A 13,320-nucleotide genomic window follows, 5' to 3' on the forward strand; every position below is an offset into this window, starting at 1 on the left:
TCATTAATTTAGATCAGAGTAGAGCTTGCCCCCCCCCCACCCACTTCACTCAGAGACACAGGAGTTGCAGCTGCACACTGAAAATCCCTCCAGAAGTCACACTCTGCCTCCACAGCTCACTCTCTTCCTAGCCCTTCAAGTTCCCTCTGAATAAGACACACCCACGATAAACTGACCGGCATCACAGATTCTCCCATGCACTCTCTTAAGGGCACTTCTCCTGAGGAGCAACAGTCCCCAGCTGCCCCACTACCCACCCAAATGGCTGTCCTCGACTGCAATCCAAAAGCATTAACCACAACACTGATGAATTTAGCCAGTGGACTACCACCAACCCCCTTGGGCTTGTCTATCACATAAGAAACATAAATAAGAGTAGACCATTCAATCTCTCAAAAATACTTCATTATTCATTTAGATAGCAGCTAATGGTCTTTTAACCTATAATACCATGTGCTGCAAAATCTACCAGTTTCATAATTCTAACCAACCCCTCCGCAGGTAAAATAACTTGGGGAGAAAGATAGTTAACTAATACTTTTTTTTTTGGAAAAACTAGCTTTAATTTAGATTATGCTTCCTGTTCTAGACTCTTCAGAGACCAGAATTTCTTTCTATGTACCTTCTAGATCCTTTAATCATTTTTAAAACTTTGAGCAGTACCGTTCGTTTCATTACTACCAGCAACTCCAGCCCAGCCCAACACTGCTGATGCCTGCTCATCAAACACCATCAGATGAAAAGAGAGTAGCAGATTCACAGGAATGTGGAAAGATCCTGCTGGTGTTAGATAGCATCACCTTCAATGACTAAAAGAGCCACAACCCACTATTGTCACCGAAAGTCTAAATCAAAAGCAACCTTGGCATGAAGTATGAAAGTCAAAAAACACACAGAAGAAGAATCTGGATTCTGCAATAGGTGCCAAATCTGTAAATAATCCAACGCATACGTGGTTGAAGCCTACTGAAAGACACAGGGAGTTAATAACAATAACATTTTGGAGCACTTTTCGTACAAATGAAGTTCAAAGTGCTTTACAATGGGATAAAGTGCAAACATGAAAATAAAAGTCAAAAAGATGTTAGTTAAAATCAAGGTTAAATAAATAGGCTTTGAGCCAGTGTTTAAAGTGTCAACTCAGTTTGCATCCCTTATAAACACAAGAGATTCTGCAGATACTGGAAATCCATAGCAGAGACACACACACACACACACACACAATGCTGGAGGAACTCAGTAGAACAGGCAGCATCTATAGAAATAAACTAACAGTTGTCAAGATTCTTCTTCAGGACTGGAAGGGAAGGGGGAAGACGCCAGAATTAAAAAAAGTGGGTGTGGGGGTGGTGGAAGAAGCTGAAGGATAGATAGATAGGTTGAACCAGGTAGGTGGGAAAGGTAAAGGGCAGGAGAGGAAGAATCAACAGGAGGGGAGAGTGGACCATGGGAGAAAGGTGATAAACATCCCTTATAGTTTTAGGCATTGAATTCCACAGTTTAGGAACGTAGTTTAAAAAAAAGCTGACCAATTATCTTTTGTGGGAGATTGCTTCAATTTAGGAGACCTGCAGAAGAACTGAGAGTTTGAGTAGGATTATAACACTAAAGTGATTTTGTGACGTACTCCAGTCCCAGACCATTGAGAGCTTTATGGATAAGAGAAATTTAAAATCAATCCTAAAAGATACAGGAAAGCAATGCAGTGTAGCTAGGATGGGAGTGATATGTTCCCTCATCCTGACTAGTTAAAATTCTCAGTGGCTTTCTGAAGGAATTGAAGTTTGTCAATAGATTACTTTGGGATGCCAGGAAAAAGTGCATTGCAGTAATCTAGCCTATTTGATTAGAATTAGATTTTCAGCATCATCATGTGACAGAGATAGATGTGATCTATAGAGGTGAATGCAATGTCTATGTGGGTGCTCCAATTTCCTGTCACATGCTAATAAAGTGCATTTGTCAGGTTAATTGGCCACTGTAACTTGCACCTGGTAGAAATGACCTGTTGGGCTGAACGGCTCACTTCCTTTCCATAGCTCTCTCCAACTCTGACAAGTTGTGAACTTGCCAAAGTTTGTTCGGACACACTTTTATTTAATTTACTGAATCACATTTTCAAACATTAGGAGCAGTGCATTTTTCAAAACACGAGGACAATTTTGGAATGCACACAGGGAGTCATTGACTCAGTGACATCATGTCTAAAAACAGTACTTGACTACTGCCGCTTTGAATTAGAATTGCATGTGCTGGAAACGTGAAGTTAAAATAAGGTGGCATGGTAGTTTAACACTCCAGCATCATCATGCTGGGAGGTGGCTTATTACAATGGATGCTGTGTTTGTGCTGCCAGGCTGCAATATCCAGACCACAATTTGACAGGAGCTATTCCAGTTAACAGTTGATTAGTTTGGACTAGGGAGAGCAACAGAATGAGCGAGTGTGTTTGCATCAACATTTGGTGATCATTATGGGGTAAAAGCTTAGATTCTTCTTTGTTCCCTCCCCAAATATTCCCACGAAAATAAGCAGGCAAGCCAGAAAGAACTGTTAATAGCTTGAACCTTATTACAACACCAAAACCTTCTTATTAATACACATGTCAATAACAAAACACATACAAAAAAAAAATCAGCAACCGATTGCCCATTAGCTGGTCAAATTCTGACTATTGGCTTCAATCTTTACACACAGGCTTGACTTTTCCATTGCTGGATAATGCCACGTATTGTGAAAAGAACCTCAACAGAAAACACTTCCCTGTTCAAGATACAGCAGACTCCTTTGACAAGAGAAACGTTAAGTAGCAATATAAAGAGTCATTAGTGACATACTGAGTGAGCCACATATCAAGGACCTGAATCTAGAAACTCAAGAGTTTTAAACCAGAGTCCCAGAACTGTTAGTCATTAACACTTTTCAAACCTGATCAAAATTCAGCCTTAATTAGGTTTAGGTTCTAAAACTGATGCAAAAAAAAAGTCAGTTGTAAGGGCTTCGTGGCCTAGTAACGGTGGGGTGCTGCAAATGCTTCAGGCCTTCAGAACCACAGGAGTTGTACATCTACAAGCAGAATCAGGAGCATCAGCAACAGATGAAGCTTTGTGCTATGAAAATTCTGTCTTTAATGCTTCTGGAGATGCTGTAAGCTGAATTGATCAGCTCACGCTGATGGAGGTTTATAGACTCAGTCCCTGACTGCAGCTTAATTGAGTTAATTAGAAGATGGGTACAGCTGCACACAATGAATAGCTAGTCCTGTTCCTTCACTCCCCTCCCCCTCCCCTTTCATCCACAAACACTGATTCCAAAAGAGCACATTCGCTTCTGCAAAACAGGGGCAGGGAGCTTCAGGGCGCGTTGCCATCTATGGCTCCAGCAATAATAATGCTGCAGCACACAGTGCTTTTTTTGCTTGAAGCCACCTTAAGGAACTTTGCTTGTTGGCTATACAGTCACAATCCATTTTATTTAGCTAACAGGATTTACAATCTCAAAGTGCTTGGATTTTTTTTTAGATATGACAATAGAACAACATTCACTCAATCTTGTTCGTAATTATTGCAATATTCCCATAAATTTAAAATGTTCATCTTTATAAACAAATCCTTTCTTAGCCTTGCTCTTCCCCATCTTGTTCATCCGCCACTGGATCCTACACATTTCCCTCTTCCAGGGCAGCCAATTCTGAAGCTGTGGAATTTCTCTGCCAGAGCTCTCCTCTAAGGTCCAAGCTCTTCAACTAAGTTTTTCATCAAAACCCTTGATATCACATCCTTCAGCCGCGAATCAAATGCTATTTGATTTATCTTCTCTTTGTCTTTTGTTCCTGTAATGAATGGGTTGGTCAAATGTGAAATGTCACTGCACTGTTACGTAGCCTTGGAACAGTTATTAGTCAAAAATCTTAATCCGGGGCAGGATAGCATTTATATACTTTGGAACAAGTACGCACAAGTTTTGGTGTGGATGGAACACTAACCTTGGTCAGCATGCTATCTTGGACTTCACGGTCACAGAGCAAAGAAGCTTCTCATCTATGTCCAGTATGGTTGACCTAAGACTGTGCCCTCTGTTTCTAAACTTTTCAGCCAGAGGAGAAACCAATCTCTTAAGAGTTTTACTGCATTAAAAGGAAACTTGCATAACAACTCTCAGAACTATCCAAATATACATGTAAATTCTTCTATAAAGCGAGGAATCCAGCAGCCAATTTGCATAGAGCAAGCTCCCACTAACCTCCAAGAGGACCACAACCTTGTCATGGCTTGGAGGCTTGTGTCTTTCAATGACCCAGAGTGCTAATTGTGCTTTGGCTCTTGGTAGGATCACCCATACCAAACAGGTCAAAGGGTAGAGGCCAGACTAAGGGTTGTCCATCTGTCCTCCAGGTTCAGGGGTTCAGCTCACGTCTAACAACCCTGACTGGTAAAACAAAACTGTTACAAAAGCAGCAATGTTCTATAACTGGAATGCAACAATATTCCTGAGTCTTCACCCGAGACTTGCATGACTGAAAGCAGCAAAACCCTAGAGGAAGCTACTGACATGAAAAGAAGCCCAGACCACCACCAGAGATGAAGGACAGTGGTGCAATGGGCAGTAACACAAGCTTGTACTAATAGCTGGGCAACAATGATTAGATACTCCACAGATGGAGTAATAAATATTGCCAACGTTGCTCTTCAAACTGGTGCCAACTGAGTATATGATCACTTCTGAAGGGGAAAACCTTCCTCCACAGGCTTAAACTGGGATTAACTGCTCATTCGAACTGAACAGAACTCAATTGCTTATTGTTTAGAAACTGGCAAAACTAACAACATAATGTGTTCAGTTGTATGAAGACCAGCCCAAATCTTAACCTCAGCTGTTACAGCACGGGGTAAGATGGAGGACCCGAGTCTTCCAAAGCATCAGGAGAAGGGAAAATTAATTACCTGTAATCAGGGACCAGACTGCAGGTCATTGCAAGGCTGATCAAGCATTTTTGAGTCTTTAACATCGTAGGCAGCCCTAGGATAGCAGGCACGTGGACAGAAACCGCAGTTGCACGTTCTATTGTCCTTTCTCCCTTCCAAAGAAAAGGCCACTTCCTGCTCACGATGAGTTCCAAACATTAAGATGCAATTGTTCATTTTTATGGAGCATGTATATATCAACCTTCATTTAATAAATGCAATAAAGTGAGATGAACAGATCTTCATCCAGGTTTCAATATTTTAAACAAAACTTTCCATTCATCCAAGCAATTAAATGATCAACCAAAGCAAAAGTCAGTAAAAGTTGCTCAGCCTATAGGTACCTTCCATAAAGAGGTTGCTCTCCACCTAACCACAGGTTCATAATGCATCCCACCCATACACTATAGTATTTTTTTCTTAAAAAAACAAAGCTTTGTTAAGAAGATGGTGCTTGCGAACAACACACCCAAGGGCGATATCCTCCAGATGGTTCATGAAATTATTTCTTTCACGCCTTCTTTTTCTTTCAAAAATGTTTCTGCTACTGTGGGAGCCTGTGATTCAGCAGTTGCGCTCTCCGTTTCACTGGTGTGTTTTCGGGACATTTGAGCAATCTGTCGCTTCGCTGTCTTCGAGCGGGTTCTGTGAGGCTTCAAGTGAAGCCTGCAGCCTCAAGGCCAAGAAGCCTGGAGATGGGGCGTGGCCCATGATCGACTCCATTTCTTGCTGACCTCGCCAACTGAAGCGCTGAGGAAGATTGATACCATCAAGGCGAGTGAGAGGTCAGTACCTTCTTCCAGCCTTTCGCTCGCTGCTGCTGAAGGAAGACGTGTCTGTGTTCAAATGCTCTCTCTCTTCCCCCCCCCCCCCCGATGCTATCGGAGGATGGTACCCGAGTTCTGGATCTTGGACAAGGTTTAATCGAGAAGGTTTGTGAACTGGACTCTGTAGTTCATGTTAAGATGTCTTTCTGGTCACTCCTTTTTTTGCTGCTATTTTGGATTGGGGCAACCTGAAGATAACAAACACTGAGCTGAACTGAATGTGCATGGACTCCTTTGATTTTGTGCTTTATATTCTTGTGTTTTTCCACATTTTTTGTTGCTCTTTGCGCGTTTTGTTTGCACACGTGGGGGGAGGGTTGATGTTTCTCTTTGCTTCGTGGCTGTCCGTGGGGAAGACAAATCTCAGGTTTGTACCCTGCATAGCTACTTCCATACTAAATGTACTTTGAATCTTTGTGCTTACAGCTAATCACAGAACACACACCCCTGCGTCTCCAACGTGAATGGACAGAACACCAAAATGAGAGATATCAAATGTGATCATGAAGAGAAAGCCACCAATGAATTTATATCCCACACAAAGCAGCATGTTAGTTAAGTAAAGAGGAAGCCTGACAGATGGCCATTTGCGTTCCCATGTATTCAAAGGTTTTGTAAATAAAACTGGAAAAAAACAGATGCAAATACAATAATGAAAGACTTGTATTGAGTCAGGCAATTTACTCAGCAGAAGTCTCAATTAGATGATCATTACTAAGCTAATTCAGTCCTTATGCACCCCTTTGTTACACATGCCGAAAATGCTAAATCTTGTGACAATCCTTACCAGCCTAAAGCAATCAGTTTTTCATCAGCCTTACCATATGGAAATTTGAAGACCATGCCAATTTCTCTGTAGCACGCAAAATAAACCCAGGCGCGCAAATATTCCACTGTCGATGTAGTGACCTCAACATCGGTTTAAGAGGATAGCAACATCGCTGGAGGTTCTGCAAACTCCTCATACATTTCAAATCTACCATGAAACTTTGCAGAGAACAAAGTCAGGCATACAATGCTGAGAAGCTGCTACAGGAGAATCCCAGTCAGGTAGCAGCTGCTACGGGAAAGGAAGGATGACCTCTCATTTCAAGACCCTGCATTAGGGCATCAATATCTTGGGTTAAGCTTTCCTTTCACTCTAGATGCTGCTCTAGATGGAACCATTGAGTTCCTCTGGCAATTAGTGTTTTGGCTCCCGATTCCAGTATCTTCGTGCACACGATGCTAACAGTATAGCACCCTACAGCAAAAAATAATCCTGGAACTGTGGAGGAAACAGGTTGGTGCTATGGTGAAGTATTCTGGATTCATGGATGGCTGGGCAGGGCAAACTTAATAATTAACAGGCACTTAGGGTTAAGTTTCTTGCTTTTAAATTTTAGCCGCAATCTTTCATGTGCAAGTCCAAAGAGAAAGTCCACAATCTCCATATACTGACACTATGCCTCAAGATCAAAAGCAATGGTGTAAATCATACAACCAAATTAGCTTTCTTTATACCTTCATGATACAGGCAGCATTGAAGATTGAGGAACCCATATTTTTTTCAAAACTTCTCCTCTCAGTTGTCTCCACCTCATCTTGAGAAGCAGTCTTGCCCAGGCTAAGGAGGCAAGTGACTGAAATACTCACATGGAATCCTATTCCTATCATGCAGTGACTGTGTCGCAGATCTTAATCCCCAGTAGGGCATCCCCTGTAGAGGTTTTGGATTTTATACAAAGTGGATCAAGTCAAAGACAACATTCCTTGCACTTCTTGATAAAGAACACTGGATCATAATTCCCAATCCACAAACTGAATAGGTAAATTCATGATGCAGTCTATTTCAAAACTTTAGCTTCAGGAAAGACTGTGAATGCTGGTTGTGTTGGGTTAGGTACTTCAGAAGGGAGAACGTAGGGAGTTTTAGAATCAGAGAGGCCCTACATGGAAACAGGCTCTTCCACTCATTGTTCCCACACCGATCGTCAATTACTCATTCACAGTAATCCTACAGCAATAGTTTTTATTCACCCCAACTTCCCCCCTCCTCCCCTCCACCAGATTTTGAGTTATCTTCTCACTTGGGGCAATGTACAGTGTCCAATTACCAGCCCATATGTCTTTAATACTGGGAGGACACTGGAGCCCTGCTAGGAAAACCATGTGGTCACAGGGAAAGTGTGCAAACCCTGAGAGCACCCACAGTCAGGACTGAACCCAGGTCATTGGTAGTCTAAACTCCATCTCACACGGCCTTTGTGACAATGTAACATCACCAACATCGCCCTAGGTCAACTAACACCAGCAAAACTAGAACATCTGGGTTCTACCTGAGGTAGACTACCTGTACCTCACTCAGTGTTGGGCTTGGAACTCAGCCTCCAGTCGACACACCCAGCCAGGAATCAGTGTGTGGCCTCGCGTGTACAGGGTGGGCATTGCACTAAATGGAAGCAAAGACTGAAAACAGTTGGAAGATGCTGGGAAAACACACTGCACTGCATTCAATCAATAATCCTTTATCGTATTAAATCATGAGTAAAATCTCACCAGAGGAACAAATGTGGCATCAACACCACTGGTTCAGGCAAAGCAAAACGAATGGATAACCTAGCTGGAAAACAAATGACACACATGGTTTATGCATTTTGAAGGATTTGTGGTCAGGTATGGATATAGGTACCAATTACCCATAAATCTATGCATAAACTCCTCCTTCCAAAGGAAAGAAAGAACAGGACAATTCTATAGATACTTGAGACCAGATAGAAGCATTTTGCTAATTTCCACCCATCCCCACACACAGCTCATTTCCACGTTTGAGAAGTATCAGATTTTCTAGGCTTAGGAGAAAGAGTTAACTATAACATGGCAAGATACTACAAGGTACTGGCCATCATTGACAAAAACACTTGAGATTTCTGAAGATGGTGAGATGGATTTAACAACAGAGATTAAGAACAAAACTCCACAATGCTATGTTGTAGTGGAGACAAAGGTAGGGAAAGGAGCAAGTTTAGATGCCAGTCTGGAACCAGGCAAGTCTAAGACAAGACCTATAAATGAGAGCAACACACACAAAATACTGGAGGAACTCAGTAGGTCAGTAATCTATGTTAATATTTTGGGCCGAGACCCTTCAGCATGAAATATCGACAACATTCTTTTCCATAGATGCTGCCCGGCCTACTCAGATCCTCCGGCATTTTGTGTGTGTTGCTCGGATTTCCAGCAACTGCAGATTTTCTTGGTTCTAAACAAAATTAACGAATTTTCAGAAAGATTACAAGTGATTTGAATTTGGACATGCCGGTTCTGATGATATCCCTCCCACAGAGCAGTCTTACACTGACTTTTATATCCTTACTCCTTTGTCCAGCTCATCCTATTCTACCTCTGCGCCCTCCTCCATATCTCCCACAGCTGTCTGCTAAAAGTAAATCACATTAATAAGCAGGATTTGTAATCCATCATTGATATAGCATCTTGTTTTAAAGCTGCCAAAAACTGAGCTTCTGAGCACTTTAAACAAGAGGCTTTTCTGGCTGACAGGAGTTGGTCCACAAGCCAGTGTGCCATGGGACTGAAGGGTGTCTGATTCTAGTGGACCAGGGGAGAAAGGAAGTGAAGTAGGTATAGTGGTAATGTGGTGCAAATTGGAAGAATGCATTGCAGGGCTCTACCACTAGAGGGAGTCTTCACACCCAAATGACATGAGAGGCCCCTAGTGCTCATTCGCCACACCGTAAAGCCTGACCTGGCCTTGATAAACGAGGGCCCCATCCAACACACTGACATACATTTCCTCACCACTCTTCAGAACAGTCAGTACTTGCTGCCTCTTTTCACTTTAACCAACATACAGTTGTAGATTGCTTAACAGAATAAAGACAAACTATTGAAGTTAAACTATTAGTCACAAATACTTCCTGCCTTTTTGGGACAGTGGATTTCAAGTTCCATTAACAGCAATATAGGAAAAGATAATTTAATGGATTAAATCATTCCATTAACATATTCTTTCAATTTGCTGATTCACTCAACTGTCAATTTACTCATTAATGATAGGACAATATTCAAAATATTTTTGATGAGACATATCAGAAACTACATAAACTGGTAAGGAATTCCACAATTATTAATAAAAGATCACAGCCTGACCCACCACTGTTACTAGTCCTATAATACAAGAAGTTTCTGAAACATGCCTAGCATCACATGGGGCCTTTGGTCACACTTCTCCAAAATTCCTAAGTGCACCCAAAATCCCAATTTTTATAGAATAACAACGTCTAGGAAAACAGCCTATTGCAAATTCTCTTCAAAAGTCTACAATACTAACAAGAAACAACATTAATAAGTAGAAGACCATCACCAAAGTACTTTAGTTAACTATGCAGATGAACAACTTTAAGAGTCATCTCTTCCCCTGTCCTTGCAAATGCCTATTTTCTCCCTGGACTGGCTGTATCTGTGTCCTTTTGAGGTTACACCATCTCTAGCCTTCCCAAGTCACCAACTGTCTTTTCCACATATCAAACATCTCATCAACTGGTAAGCTTAATCTTTTATTCCAAATGGCTACGATAGGAGTGACTTATTCAAAAACAAAACAAATATGTGAATACATACCCTGTCCTATCTATTATACAAATCTCAAAAAGGACAAACAGGAGTTCTGCTTCCATAGAGAACATACATTGGGTGAAGCATTTAAAAAAAACAGGATGGATTATCCTTTTCAATCCTCTGCCATTATACTTAATAAAGATCATTTGCATTATTATGTCATCACTCATCCTCACCGTATCAGTGAGACACTAATATCAACTTTAGATACGTGTCAATTATACCAACCAGTTGGCAATCCTCAAGAATAAGCCAAATAATCTGCTTGGAAATTTCTACACAGCTGCCTTTAAATGGAAGCCCTTTCGTTTCCTATTTCTTTGCTCCTGAATCTCTATACACATTATATTTCCTCCTATAATTCAGTACAGGTCAATGTGCAATCATGTTTCCAGTGAATCTGAATAATAGCCAAATGGTCTGCAGTCTTTTCAAACAACCTTCATTTCCCCAGTCAGGTATCTATATACATTAATGGAAGTTCCTGCATCATCTTCCATACACCCAGGCAGCACATTACAGGGTAGCATAGTTAGTAGGGACATTTCATGCCCCTTCCTTTCCTGTTGTGACGAAAGGCATCAACCCAAAACATCAGTTGCTATTTCTCTCTATAGATGCTGCCTGCCTTGCTGGGTCCCTCCAGATTTTGTATGCGCGACTGCCTTACACCTCCAATATCCCAGGCGCAAGCTTGACCTTGGGTACTGTCTATGAGGAGTCTGCATGTTCCTTTGTGACACCTTAACCCCAGATTTACTCCAGGAGCTCTGGTTTCCTCCATCTCCAAAAACAGGTTGCCTGATAGATTAGTGGGCATCTAGCACAAATCGGAGAGGGAGGGGACAGTTCAAACTGGTTATGGGAGAATTTGTGAAAAAATGAATCAGTAGACCAAGCAAAATGCTTATTAACCAAGCAAATAAAAACAAAACTCCCATCTTCCTGCTGTTAAGAACAGAATCATTAATGAATTGAATTTTCCTCAGCACCAAGTTAGACCCAATGCCCTTGCCCCATCCTGCACCCGAGTCCTTGTCCTGTCACTGACCAGAATCAGAAGCTTAGGTCACACTCACAGAGGGAACAAGCACAGGGGCAATGCAGGGTGCTAGTATTTGAAGAGTGGGAGGAGAAACTCGTGGAACAAAGACTCACTTTAGATGAGATAGCTCCCACCTTTGCCTCAATACTGGCTGTTCATAAAACAGTTTTTGCAAATTACAGAAAGTAAATATAACAAAACATCTATGGCTTAAACATGATCTTGCTCATTTCCATTTATTTCAGAGGGATTTTGGTTTGCATGACAATAATTAATTCAGCAAAATGGGGCCCAGTTTCATTCAGATAAGGAGATGGCATCACTTACAAGGGGTTTTACCATCCTCAATCACTCATCACCAGACTCCTCCCAAAGAATATACCAGTACTCTCTGTACAATCAGAATCTAGGTAACTGAATTACTTTTATTATAATCCTTCGGAATTCTGCAAATTGGCAGTTTTCAGAATTCAGCAGTTTATTTAAAAGATTGGATATGGATCCGGAAATTGATCAATTTATTTTGGGAGGAAAACCCTCAAACCTACTGTCTTTACCGCACTGGGTTAATTTCTTTTGTTTGACCTGTGACAGAATGCCTCTCCCGTCTCTCACAACCCGCTTTAATTCGTTAGAGACAAAGGCAATGGTCCCAAACAATAAAACTAGCCCAGAAAATACAGGAAAGCCTACTGGGAAGTTGAGTTAACCGCCAGCCAATTCTCAAATCAGCCCCCAAACCACACTGGATGTCTATTTGTTTCACTGTTCAAACGCAGCTTCAGTGATGCAGTGGAGATCGACTGTGCCATAAAGCGCGAAACTGGGTGGTGTCTCCCCGTTCAATTTCTAACTGGTGCAACATTGCATGCTTCAATAAAACATTATTAAAACCAATTACCCTGGAGAATTCTGTATTAAAACGCACAAAAGTTGTAATAAAACTGCTTTAAACATTCAATTTCAGATTTGGCTTGTCCGCTTAAACACGCCTTTGCAAAAAAAAAACAGAAAAGGCACGCTCCCTTCTGTGAACCTGTGAAATACTCTAAGCAACTTTCGGTACATTTTAAGACTGAGTTGCAATTACAGAACAAATAAACAACATCGATTTTCCTTCGGAGGAAGGTAGTTGATTGAAATTCAATGCGGATTCACTCCTTTCAGAGACACATTGGCTTCTTGCAACAGTGTTGTATTCCAGGCGCGCGCACACACTCGAATAGACACACACACACGCACACACACACACAAAAAGCCCACTCAAGTCTTGTTCTTGTAGTATCTGCAGCACAATGCACTAAACGCTGCCCGCCAGCAAGGCGCTGCATTAAATATACCTCTGCTGACCATTTGCAATCTTCTCGCCTTTGCGCATAGAATACAAAAAGTACACTAAAGATGCAATGAATAAAAAGGCTTAAGATACATACCGTTATCCGCGGAATATTCTTTTTACCCTGATATCCAGACATCATCTTGGTGAGAGTATTATTGTCTGGAGTTTTTTAAAAAATAAAATAATACCTAAACACTTATTCACTCTCTCTGGCTGCGTCGGCTGTAGTCTTGCGGGGACGTGATTTGCTCCCGTGCCCATACAATAGCAGCTCTGTAAGAGTATGCTGCGACTGACTATAGGCTGCTGCCGAGCTGCGCCTCCTCCAGCTGCTATTGATCGCCGTCTGCAGCGCTCGCCTCGCCCAGGGCAAACTGAGTGAGCGGGGAGACGCGTTCGAGCCACCCGCCAGGCGGAGCCAAAGCTACTCCCGGCATCCAGCAACTCTGGCACCTGAATAAAGTCCCTCGAAATTAGCCGAACAGAAAAACAAAATGATTTACGTCCTCTTGGGCTTCTGATTTTTTT

The 13,320-nt window shown here is 41.8% G+C and overlaps 1 protein-coding gene across 4 annotated transcripts in view; it reads right to left on the bottom strand.

Moving 5' to 3' along the window:
* LOC132405309 (dihydropyrimidinase-related protein 3-like) overlaps window positions 1–13,320 on the bottom strand; it is a 235,740-nt gene that overhangs the window by 146,542 nt on the left and 75,878 nt on the right. Inside the window, exon 1 of one of the 4 annotated variants that reach the window (XM_059990019.1) lies at window positions 12,887–13,167. The exons of 2 other annotated variants lie outside the window; for them this stretch is intronic. In XM_059990019.1, the coding sequence (XP_059846002.1) occupies window positions 12,887–12,931 (45 nt within the window). In that variant the 5' untranslated portion in view covers window positions 12,932–13,167. Of the gene's footprint in view, window positions 1–6,612; window positions 6,724–12,886; window positions 13,168–13,320 lie in introns of those variants that run through there. One more of the 4 variants, XM_059990018.1, reaches the window with a different exon arrangement.

Source organism: Hypanus sabinus, chromosome 15 (assembly GCF_030144855.1).
Source record: "Hypanus sabinus isolate sHypSab1 chromosome 15, sHypSab1.hap1, whole genome shotgun sequence".
Lineage (NCBI taxonomy): Eukaryota > Metazoa > Chordata > Chondrichthyes > Myliobatiformes > Dasyatidae > Hypanus > Hypanus sabinus.